General features: G+C 39.9%; 1 protein-coding gene across 4 annotated transcripts; it reads right to left on the reverse strand.

Annotated features, from left to right (window-relative positions):
• Positions 1 to 406: 406 nt before the first annotated feature.
• On the reverse strand, positions 407 to 11882 carry prrx1b (paired related homeobox 1b). 4 transcript variants are annotated; one of them, XM_035412857.1, is made up of 5 exons: positions 11563 to 11882; positions 11018 to 11253; positions 4011 to 4186; positions 2761 to 2942; positions 407 to 1556 (listed from the first exon to the last, which is right to left on the reverse strand). In XM_035412857.1, exons 1-5 carry the CDS (start codon positions 11565 to 11567, stop codon positions 1424 to 1426), a joined length of 732 nt encoding a protein of 243 aa, XP_035268748.1. In that variant the 5' UTR covers positions 11568 to 11882; the 3' UTR covers positions 407 to 1423. The 4 variants fall into 4 exon arrangements, with proteins under 4 accessions (XP_035268748.1, XP_035268751.1, XP_035268747.1 ...); XM_035412860.1 differs by adding an exon at positions 1921 to 1986 and having other exon boundaries at positions 11018 to 11882; XM_035412859.1 differs by adding an exon at positions 1925 to 1986 and having other exon boundaries at positions 1408 to 1556; positions 11018 to 11882.
• Between the last annotated feature and the right edge of the window lie 200 nt (positions 11883 to 12082).

Consider the following 12082-nt stretch of genomic DNA (forward strand, 5'->3'; position numbering starts at 1 on the left):
GATAGAGCTTGCAGCCCATTAGGTTTATGTATGTCAAATATTTGACATATTTCCGGCATTTTCTCAATACAGCAAGGAATACTTCTTTAGTTTTACAGTGCTTCTTTTATTAGAATCACATCTGTCTATCACAACTGAGCCTAAGGAGAAATTCTTACTCAAGTTCCCAAGATCCATTTATCCTTATCCAAAGTATGTTCTCCACAGACACATGCTTTGTCATTTGTCAAAACCAATTTAACCACAGAAAGCTTTTAAGTGGATAAAAAGCTATTTCATGGATATTTATTTTAGATATGTATTTTTAATTGATGCTATAATGTACAAAAATGTTCCTTTCAGAAAAGCAAGTTAAAGTGATTTTCCTCAACATTGAATTACTGTTGCCAGCAACAGCCCAGAGTGAAGATGCTGCAGTTTAATGGAGTAATAGCTCTGAAATGGTAGATTTATACAAAGTGCACTTCAACAAATAACCACTGGTTTCCCATATAGCTGTGTGAACCTATAAACATGTGTAAATCTTTGTGATCCAATATCAAAGCCTGCAGGGCTGCTCTGCTTCTGTTCTGGAGTATAACAAATGTTCATAATATTAGTTGAACTGTATTTTATTATAATATAGGGTTTTCTGTTACAAATAGCGATATTATACAAAGACAGAAAAAGCAACTAGGTCCTTTGGTTCAAAATGAGTTACATGAGTTAGCTTGCCTGTATAGTGTACATTATATGAACCATAATGCATGGATGACATTTGATTGTCAGTGGTATAAATGAAAAAAAAAGAATAAAATACAAAAATGTTTGGAAGTTCTCAGTATATCTACTGGAGAAAGTCGTCATCTTTGCTGTCTGAAAATCCTAGCACTTCTCCTTTTTCCGCTGATGTTGCTCTGGTGCTGTGTTTGCGTGTTAAGGAGACGCCAGTCTGAGCTGAGCACGGCCTGCTTTTCCTATCCAGGAGGCTCCTGAGAACACCGGCGATCGCTTTGGCTGCGACTACTGCAGCGTACACAAGTGGCCGTATCTCAGCTTAAAATATTCGAGGGTAGTAACAATATGCTCCTGTTTTGTATAAATGAATTTTTGTCCAGTTCAAAAACCAAATTGAAAAAAACAAAAAAAAAACACATCACGGTGTCCAAAGTTTTTCACTGACCAACGTGGACGAACAGATTCTTAAACGTTCAGAGTAAAATGTTCTCAAACCTATCGGTTTTCGCTCTGTACTTCTGTCCCGTCTGATGCAGGGTAAGAACACGCGTTCACCGTGGAGATGGCGGCGCCGGCTAGAGGAAGCTTCGGTTGTAATTCCGGAGGGACGGCTGGCTGCCCGACTCGGGACGTTTGCGGATCTTGTCAGGGAAGAGGGGTCCCCAGCCCCACCTCTCCCCCTGGCGCCAGAGCCCCTCCCTCCTCCTCAGTTGACAGTGGGCACCTGGTTCAGGCTGTACTCCTTGGCTTTCAGACGCAGGTTAGCGATGCTGTTGGCCATGTTCATTCCCTGGGCGGTATTGGTGCTGGAACATGTGGGTGGGTAGGTAGCCACGGCGCTGGAAGAAACAGGGGGGGGGGGCGCGCGTCACGTATTTGTACGTCGTAGCAAGTTCGTAAACAGTCACCTGAACTAAAAGCAGTGAGACATCTACGAAAGAATGAATCCTGTGTTAAGAAAACCACAGTCTCTCAGTCACTCCAGTATTTAAAAAAAAAATCACAAACCCGGAGAAAAAAGGCTATACAAGCTATACTCGCATATGTACTTGGTCAGATCGTGTTCAGGAGATCCATGCCTTCCTTTAGCAAATTTAAATAAATGACAGCATATGTATTCCATTCACGGACCACTACCACTCAGTCGACTCAGAAACATCAGAAGCAAACAAAGAACCATATTTAGTAAAATAAAAAAAATACTTGCTTTCTGTGGGCAGCATTTTCTGTGGTACTCGCATTGGCGCTCCCTCCGGCATTGGATACCAGCTTCAGAATATATAAATTGTGATGTATGTGTTAGGTCTGCATTGACTTCTCTTATTGATTTCACATGCCCTGCATGTTTTTTTGGTCATGTGATATAAAGCAGTACACAGTCACGCCAGAAAATACTCCCAGCTGACTAACATTTTTGAATGCTACAAATAGCTTTTTTCCAGATCAACAGTCTTACATTTTTTTCCGACAGTAAATCAAACCAATGTAACCAAAGTCACAAAAAATCCTGCCCAAAATACATCTATTAACACATATGGAATAGCAGACGGTTCAGCTAGGTGAGCAGTAGCTTTAAAATGGTTTGTTTTCAGATTATCACCTCTTCGCATGGGACTTGGGGGGGGTCCTGGGGTCTTTTCCCTTTTTCAGTGTTCAAAGAAACACTGAATTAACTGACAGCAATAGTTACATTTTCGTCTGCCGTACTTTTTTCTCCCTCGGTTGAGGCCAAACTGACAGAACACCAACATTTTCATAGACATGAGTTATAAACAGGGAAAGGGGAGTGTAGGGTTATAGTGAACAGAGGACAGCGCTTATAAGACAAAAAAGAAATATTCTCCAGAATATCTTGGGAGTTCAGAGGGCTATTCAGAAGACGGCAGTGAGTAACAACAAACCGCCTCTGGGAACCAGAGACACAGCGGTAATACAACAGATGTGGGGATGTGAGGACAGAGGTGGGGGGGTGGGGCGCAGAGGAAATTAAACAATAACAGCCAGGGTTGTTGGGGTGACTAAAGGTCAGAGCGAATGGGTTACCTGTACGGGGAGGTGCTGCCCCAGGATAGGTAGTCGTTTGGTCGTGGAGCAGGCCGCGGTACGATAGGCTGCTCCACCGCGGTCAGTTCTCCAGAGTAGGACTTGAGGAGAGAGGCGTTCTTGCTGGCCAGCATTGCTCGTTCATTCCGGCGAAACTTAGCCCGTCTGTTCTGAAACCACACCTGAACAACAGAAACCACCCCAAAAACAGGTGATTAAGACAGGCAGGCAAGGCATGGAAAATGGGCAAGGGTAAACATAAGGAAGGGTATGCAGAGAAGTTCAACCCCCTTATTCCATTATTAGAATGAACCAGAGACCCTCGTAAGACCAGATTCAAATGACTAGCTTCATCCTTAACTTTGAAAGATGAATTTAAGCAAGGCTTGCAATACATGTTTTTGTTCATACAGAACCTAATGCCCCGGTAATCAATTACGTTCCTGGAGATTTACCATTCTATAGGTTTTAATTTCAGCCGTAATGTTGCAAACCTGACTCCACAAATTAGCAGCTCAACAAGATCTCTAGTTGTTGAATGAGGTGTGCTTTGTTAGGGTTAGAGTAAAACCTACAGGATGAAGCCTACCACTGACCTAATGAGTTTGTCACTTACTGTAAATTAATTTTGCAATGTAAGTAGCAAATAAAAAAAATAGCACTTTATTTGTTACCCTGAGATAAAAGAAGGCTCTATAGATTCATGGTAATGCAGCACTACCACACTGAAAGAAAATCTTTTATTAAAGTCATTTTGAGTCCTCACTGGAGCGTGATCTAGGCCCAGGGCGGCACAATGTCCTGTAACGCAATGCTTCAGGAATGAACTGAAAGTCTTTTTTTATCAAAGGATCTGCATCACTCTGGTACACATTAATCACAGATGTGTTTTCTTTTTTTTCAAATCATGCATAATCTCCACAGAAAAACATTCACATTACAAGGAAAAGGCCCGGGCAAAAAGAAAAAGAAAGTCCGTTTGAAGACATGCTGCAGAAAGATGAGTAACATTTAACCATAATGCAACTGTAATGCAAACACATCTTACGCACATTCATCGCATATGGAACTGCTTGAAAAATATCCGCAGATTTTCAGGAGTTAAAAGCATTCTTCAAACCAGCCAACTTCACGTGACTACAGATAGCCAAGTCGCAATTGTGTATAGAAAATCTACAACCGGCACAATGAATAAAAGCGTGCAGCAGAGCTTTCCCCTGTACGCGCGTGGTGAGAGAGGTGCGGCTCACCTGCACGCGCGCCTCGGTGAGGTTGACCCGGCGCGCTAGGTCCTCTCTGACGAAGGCGTCGGGGTAGTGCGTCCTCTCGAACACCCGCTCCAGAGCCTGCAGCTGGCTGCTGTTGAAGGTCGTCCTGTTCCGACGCTCTTTCCTCTTCTTCTTCTCTGCAGAAGTCAGCAGCTCATCTGTGAATCCACGCACACGCATACGCACACATGCAAGCACATACATACCGGCATGAGAACTTCCATCATGCATATATACTATCATTTATTTATTAGATTTCCAACGATACAGAGCTCACCAATTTATAGACTGTTGAACATATTCCATAATACATGATTTTAAAATCAGATTATAATTAATGTAAAGACACCTTAAGGACACATACAAGTTATGGCCCATTTATGAATTAACCCATGGCTGTCATGTTCAGAGAGCAACTGAAGTCCGTACTTCGCACACCACAAGACATCTATTTGCCGATCATCTTCAGGGTTTATACCTGCAAATATTCCCTTTTTTTTTTTGTTACAGTTGTTCTGAAATGTGCTGTGAGTACATCGTCTACTGAGCGATCATACCCATTAGAGCTACTTAGAGCTTTGTCCATCCATCCCTGTTCTTGTATGACTACAAAACATGCCGCTCATTTCTATTACAAAACCAACAGTAACATGAACATTATAGCTATAAATAAAAACTGCCCCAAATTGTTGAACTGAAATGAAGCTATGCAGTAGCCTCTCATATAAAGAGAAGGTAAAGTCGAATATAAAGTTATGAAGACTGCCCTTTAAAGCCAGATGTAGAATAATGTGTGTACTGCCTGCATAACAGTCAAATGGCTTAATGTTGAATTTTAGTATATTCCTAACAAAATTGCAATAAAAACTCAAGCTTAAGCCAATTACACAAGTCTAAGTATGATGCCACAAACATTAACAAACGAAGATAAATCATGAAAACTAAACTGATGAAAATCTAAACAGCAGCGCAAAGTTAATGCACAACAAACAAATCTGCATCATTAGGCTGACGGTGTGAATGGCTATCGTAATATATGCAGCACACTCTGAAAAGAGTTACCTGAAAAAGACAGCGGGTATAATTCAATATCGTAACCTGACTTTCACGCGACTGCTTGAATGGAAGTCTGGTTTCAAGAATTACAGATTCAATTTATCGTGTGCAAAAGCTGTAAAGTAAAATCAGAGGAGTCTCGTTTGTACAAGCTATTTAGTCATTCTGAGTGGTAGCCTACTTGTACGAAGAGTGGCACCACAGAGAAATAGCAGTTTTAAGCACCTCGGTTTTCGTACAGACTTTCTCCACACCACAAAACAAACAGTTCAACTGTATTTTGCCCACACAGTGACATAGCCATGGGCAGATGAACAAATAGCATATAATTATGTCTTACAGTTAATTATTTTTTACAACCTCCCATACCAACTGCCTCTACACTGGGCCCGTTTTTGTTTATCAAAAACAGTTGGTAGTGGACTAAAAAAAAAAAAAAACAAGACTAGCAGTCTCACACAAAATAAGCAGGCAAAACGGGCCTGCGCTAACGCTGATGACGGTTCTTTGACAAGAGAGATGAGAAAGGTTTCTCACAACTCATTTGCTTGGACTACTCAAACACATAACTTTTATATAAAAGTGTCAATTGAATCCATTTTCTAAAGTAACGGGCCTAGACCTGTGCATTAGAGCAACAAACGAAGCGCATAGCCTAGGTGGATTATTACCTGACCCTGATTCACGATAATTGTGCAGATGGGCATTTTCTGAAGTAGGCTAGTTATTTTAAAAAGCAACGTTTCTTTTTCATTGTCACGACCGCTGAACTATTGCTATTCCACGTGTATCCGAAACCAGTTTTAATAATCTCAGATAGGCTACGTTATACGATGAAAGCTAAAGCGTATTATTACTGAAGGCAGGAAATTACCTAATTCTATCTACAAAATAGTTACGTTATTAAGAAAATAATAGTTCTATTAGGTTTTAGTCGAAGCAGGACTCGTAAATGGCCTAAAAATTGTATGTGAAATAGGTTTTTTTAAATTCTAATTTTCCTGAATTACAATAATCTCATTTAGTTAAAACGTGGACAACACAACAAATTTTAGAATTATATTTTATACTGCAAACGTAGCTATTCCCTACTGCTATCACGTTTCACACAGGCTATGCTACATTTATTTATTTGTTTGTTTGTTTGAAGTACTTGAAAAAAAAAATGCTTAAAATGGCATCGATGAGAAAGGATAAAGCCAAAGGCTATTTTTATTTACATTGGGAGAAACATGGGAGAAAGCTATAATTTAAATCTGAGTAAATCGATATAAATCATCTAAATCTGAACCTAACTCAAGAACAGGTCATTTTTCTATTCAATAGCCTAGAATTCCTAAAAAATAAAATAAAAAACAGCATTCTATCCAGCACGATTGGCTAATCTCAATAACGATTGAGGCTAATTCATATATAAGATTATATTAAAAGGAATTGCAATTACTTAGGCCTCCCACTTCAGGAACAATTCAGGTCATTGGCGATAGAACTACTCACACTTGTTCCTTAGCTAATTTGTAGCAGATCTCAGGAGAGCGCGCTCGTCTTTTACAGAAAGTGACGTCACCCACACAAGTGGAAGGATGGAGGATTGGTTCTGTTACAGCCGATGGCCTGGCTTTTTAGCTGGGCGAGCTAAGCCTGTGTTTTGGGTGAGTTGAGCAAACGAATGTCCAAATCAAGAGTTGATTGGAATATACTGAACATTTTACCATACAAACTGCAGTGTATTCGTCAGTTGGCTCAGCTACATATGCTTCTATTGTTATTCATACTTATTAGTATGAATAATTGAACACTGTTGTTGTTGTTGTTATTCCTTTGTATTTTGTGTGATGTTAATGAACGTTATATAGGAAAAACATACGAATATGCATACAACTGGATGTAAAAGTAGGCAATGTAAGAGCATGACCTATACATGTCTTAATAAGTCATAATGTGCAACTATTTTACAGTAGGCCCACGTCTTAATATAGGTAATATATGTAACATATTGTTGTATTGTTCCTTAAAAAATAAATGCAAATGCCAGTTCAGTCGAGATAAAATACGACATAAATAAATAAAACATATTATATGATGTACACCGTGCACTCTATGCGTCGTGATATAAAAAAGGCTAAATGGTACGTGGTAACAGTCCACGTGCTTTTATATCCAGGCACAGCAGTAGTCGGTAATTGGGATAGACGCTTCTTGTTGATTTCCTGTCTGAGTGTAGAGCCAGTCCAACCATAGACACGCTCCGTGTGTGCATCAATCAGTCCTTTAATCACTATAAACAATGACACTTCACAGAGGCAAGAATAATCTTGTGTTGACGTATTGATTAGATCCAAACTCTCACGGTCCTTTATCTCAAAAATACAGAGATGAAAAGGAGCTTGAATTGAACGCTTTTAAAAGCATTATTGAATGCTTATAAAGTAGCCTGGTGTTGCGATTTTTATCATTGGATCAAATGCTTAAGTTAATAAGATACAATTAGTAGCGCTGGGTTTTGCTGGGTTTCTTCTTTTGTTAAGCACCCGATTTGTGCAGTTCGTCTATATTATAGCCTGCATCTTGTACAGGAGATGGTTGTGGGTATTGAAGATTAAGCTTTTTTATGTTTAAAATGGCTTTGTCTGTCAACTGCTATAGGCCTATCTGTCAATGCTTAGAAAATGACTTTTTCGTCATCGGCATAACTAGTCAACTGGTTAACAACTCTTCAAAAATTTATGAATTCAAGCTGTGTAGAAAGTGTCTCCGTCATTATAAATCTGTTATGCTTGTTTGTGTTGCATATGTGTAGCAATGCATTAAGTACTGTGCCCAAGGGCATGACAGTAGTGCCTTGCAGGATTCGTAACTGAAACAGTTTGGTGAGCGCTGTTCGCTAAGCATCGTGACGTTTTTTCCCCTTTTCTCCGAAATATTCTGAGTACAAGAAAGACAAATGAGTCTCAGGATTTTGTCAAAGACCCGTGGAAGTGACTGGAGAATTTAAGCCGCGAGCAACTTTCTGTTGGTTGATTTGTTAGAAATTGAAAATTCTTACATTTCAGCATTTTCCTGAATTTACATATTTTTTGCTGTACAGGTTATGTGAAAAAGTATTTGCATTAATACCAGTTGTATTGACTTTGTTAATGGTTGCAGTCAGCTATTATATTCAGTGAAATTACCCCCTACAAGCAATCACCTGTCCGGTTTGTGTGTGTGTGTGCGTATATATATATATATATATATATATGTGTGTGTGTGTGTGTGTGTGTGTGCAAACGTTGGGTGGCACGTTGGTGCACTGGATACCATTTTCACAGGACAGTAACAAGGTTGTGGCCCTTCTGTGTAGAGTTTGCATGTTCTCCCCGTGTCCACGAGGGTTCTCTCTGGTAGGCTACTTCGGTTTCCTCCCACAGTCCAAAGACATGCAGGTTAGGCTAATTGAAAAATCTATAAATTGCTCATAGGAATGAGTGTGTGAGTGAATGGTGTGTGTGCCCTGTGATGGATTGGCGACCTGTCCAGGGTGTGTTCTGCCCTGCCCGACCCTCACCAAGATGCGGGTTAGATAATGGGTGCGTGGAAGTTTTAAAAATTGTGTCTAAAGAAAGGGGAAATGATGCATACGAAATGACACATACGTGCGTTCCCGCAATAATAAAGAATGGCGGGAAAATGACTGTTAATATGAACTTTATACAGTAGCTACAATGTTTAAAAACAAACCATGACTGCTAGGGGATAAACGTTGAACAAATGAACAAATAAACAAGATTGCACAAGAGAAAACAGACCGATAAATATTTTAGCGGTATAACCTTAGACGTCATTCAATAGCGTTTAATCCTAAAAGACAAATTATAAGTAATTTAAAAATATGAAAACCGAGCAACGGGGGAGGTAACATTGCATTTACTTTAGTGTTGAATTGCATGTGCAGTGTTGGATCTGAGAGACATTCCTCAGCCAACTGTGAAAAACTAATATTTAAAAAGATATTTTAGACTGACATTCTCACTTTGAGAACTGTAGGCTATATCCATAAGCTGGACATATGATAGGTAGCCTATATGTTTGATAACCGGGAGAAAAGATTATATTTGATAGACTGCAGAAAAGTGATAGGGATAATTCATTTTCTCTTTTTGTTGATTATATAATAATAATATCAATAACAATATGTATTATTATACATTATTATTATTATTATATTATGTAATTATTAGTACTATAACTGGTGCGGTCTGAACTTTGCAGATAATAGTGCTTTCCGATTACAATGTTATATTACTGTCCCAATAATCTGAAGCGACACCACATCACATTGACCAGAAAAAGATACATAAACTGCCCTTTAACGAGACAATTCGCTTTTGCGATAAACTTTGATGATGATGATGATAATAATAATAATAATAATAATAATAATAATAATCAACACAATTAACTGTTTTCAGGGGTGTACACTACGATTTAACATTTACAAAATAAAACGTTTAGGCATGTATAGATGCAATAATTTAGCTCACATATTTTATCTTAATTGCAGGCAAGCATTAGGCCTATGTGGTAGTGTATGTTACCCAAACCATTAGTGAGATATTACACGAGTAATAATGGTATGCTCAGTTCGAGAAAAAAGGCGTATTGCACTTAGGATCTGTTTTAATGTTCAGTGTTGTAGTAGCTCATTGATGCACATGAGTGAGGAAAAAGTAGAGGCCTGCCCCGATTGTTTACCCTGTCCACAATTTTAAAAACACCGTTTCGGATATAATCTAATATAGTAAAGACGTCCTTTGATGATTGCTATTTGTTTAAGTACTCTGGAATGTGTAACATATGAAGCAGCCAAAATTATTTAGTTCTTATTTAGTGATTCCTCTATTTGCCTGAGAAATTTTTGGAATGCCCACTATTCCTACTACTCCTAATGACGATTAAGTTCTTAAATTGAACAGAGCGCTCAATTTCAGGATAGTCTAAAGGTAAAATTGGTTGTAGCTACTTTCACATCTTCGCTGTATGCCCGTCCTCTTTTTCCTACACAATTTACTACGAAAGAACAATCACGATAATTAGACTATCGCATTTCTATTAGCTTTAATAGGCCTAATTTGAATAGCTTTAATAGGCCTAATTTGAATAGGAAGGCGAAGGCGGGATATACTGACAAACCTGTCGTATATGCAATGGATGGAGTCGCTGGTTTCAGGGTCCATTCACAAGATATGTACGATTTAGTTACGAAAATGGTATTTTTAAATACAAATAAAACCAAACCAAATAATATCCAGTAACAATAATACACAGATATCTGTTTTTCCATTCCAGGCAAACATTACTAAGGAACAGTGAGCGACGTTTTTCACACAATAAGTCAACTAGCCTACTGTTTGATTTATTTACGTAAACCTCGACTGGTATCTTACTGACCATATCCACTAACATCGCTATACTTCATCGACATCAAAGCGTTAATGGAAAATTAATGGCCGCCGTTTTCGTGAAACGTCAGATATGATTTATCGCTGGAGGTCATGGAGGATTAATTTTAAGTGCCCTACTTTCAACAAGGCAAGTGTCTTAAGCGTAGCTACACGACGTGGGGCTTCATCTACATGTATATAAATATAAGATTGTGTCTCTAGTGCAGTCACCCACACAAAGTCCCCATCATGAGTTGCTTAGCAGCAACAATACTCCTAGTAATCAGGCAAACGGCGCACATTGCGCCATGTAGCCGACCACGCTCATAACGCGTTTGCTCTCTTGGTTTTGTTTATTTGTTCTGCTCCGCCTTACTTACAAATGTCAGAACTTCTGGCGCCGTTGAGTTGATATACTCAGTGGTAATGTGGCAGTCCGTTATGTATTAAGGTGCTAATCACGATTTAAGCCCCAAGAGTACATACCGCGGGAGTACACTTCGCACTTACTCTCCTGCAGCGTAGTATCGCTGCCGCTAGTCAGCCCCGGAGACTCCAGCAAACTCCGTCCCGCCTCACCGGTACTCTCGTCCGTCTGTGTCCCAACCATCTCCCCCGCCTCCTCCAGATCCAACAGGTGGCTTACAGAGAAGTTCTTTTTAGCCTGTAGGTTTTCCAGATTTGATGTAATTGGACTCTCCAGGCGGTTGGATATCGTTGGTTGTCCGTCCATTGCATGTGCATAACTAGAAGTCATGACGCAAATAGAATACAGAAGGGAAAAACTGAGCAATAATAGGCGAGCCAAATTATTCCTTGCATACAAAAAGTAAAAACAGCGCCTCCAAACCAATCAACAAAGCTTCGTTTTTTGTTGTAAAGCAGAGCTCATGGATTTACACATCCAGATGGAATGACGTTCTTTCAGCACTCGACGTTTTGGAACAACTTTTCTTCGTTTGGAAACTATAAACTTCAGCCGTTGTCCACTAAAGGAAATTCCGAACACCCAGCATACACCATTCGTTTTACACTGCCTCGGCTCTGGAGCTTACACCATCTTCTGAGTTTTCCTCTTCCCCCTGTTGACTCACGACCGTGAATGGCTACGGTTGCAGGAAAGATGATGTCTAACAGATGCGCATGTGAGTAATCTATGGCTTTACGCTCACTGGAGGAAGGTTGGATGCTGCTTTTTGAAGCCAGTTCTTCCCTCTGTTGAATCAGGAGGCTCTATGGTACTTCAAACGACGCACACTGGCACGAAGAGGAAGCCTGAACGGGGAATAAATGAAAATTTGAGACCCCTGGGAGGGCAGATCGACCTAATAGGAGCCTGTAATTACGTGGCAATGCCTTTGTACTGTTTCTGACGTTTTACAGACCCCCTCTCTCCATCACAAGTCACCCCTCCCCTTACACAATACACAGCGCCGTCACCACCACTAAAAACACCCTGATTACGGAGCTTAACGAAACCTTGGCAAATACGTCTAACTTGGGCGCAGAGCCCCAGTGTTCTATGAGGGGGCTTAATTATCGCCCAGCACTGTAATATAACCAGGGGAATACTGG

The sequence above is a fragment of the Anguilla anguilla genome, chromosome 4 (genome assembly GCF_013347855.1).
Source record: "Anguilla anguilla isolate fAngAng1 chromosome 4, fAngAng1.pri, whole genome shotgun sequence".
Lineage (NCBI taxonomy): Eukaryota > Metazoa > Chordata > Actinopteri > Anguilliformes > Anguillidae > Anguilla > Anguilla anguilla.

Bases quoted from the DNA above. Each gene is read 5' to 3' on its own strand.
- prrx1b (XM_035412860.1), bottom strand. From the start codon at position 11,264: ATGACTTCTAGTTATGCACATGCAATGGACGGACAACCAACGATATCC. The intron at 4,187-11,017 runs GTAAGTGCGAAG...GTGGATTCACAG, and splicing joins CGATACTACGCTGCAGGAGA to ATGAGCTGCTGACTTCTGCA. The intron at 2,943-4,010 runs GTGAGCCGCACC...TCTGTTGTTCAG, and splicing joins TCACCGAGGCGCGCGTGCAG to GTGTGGTTTCAGAACAGACG.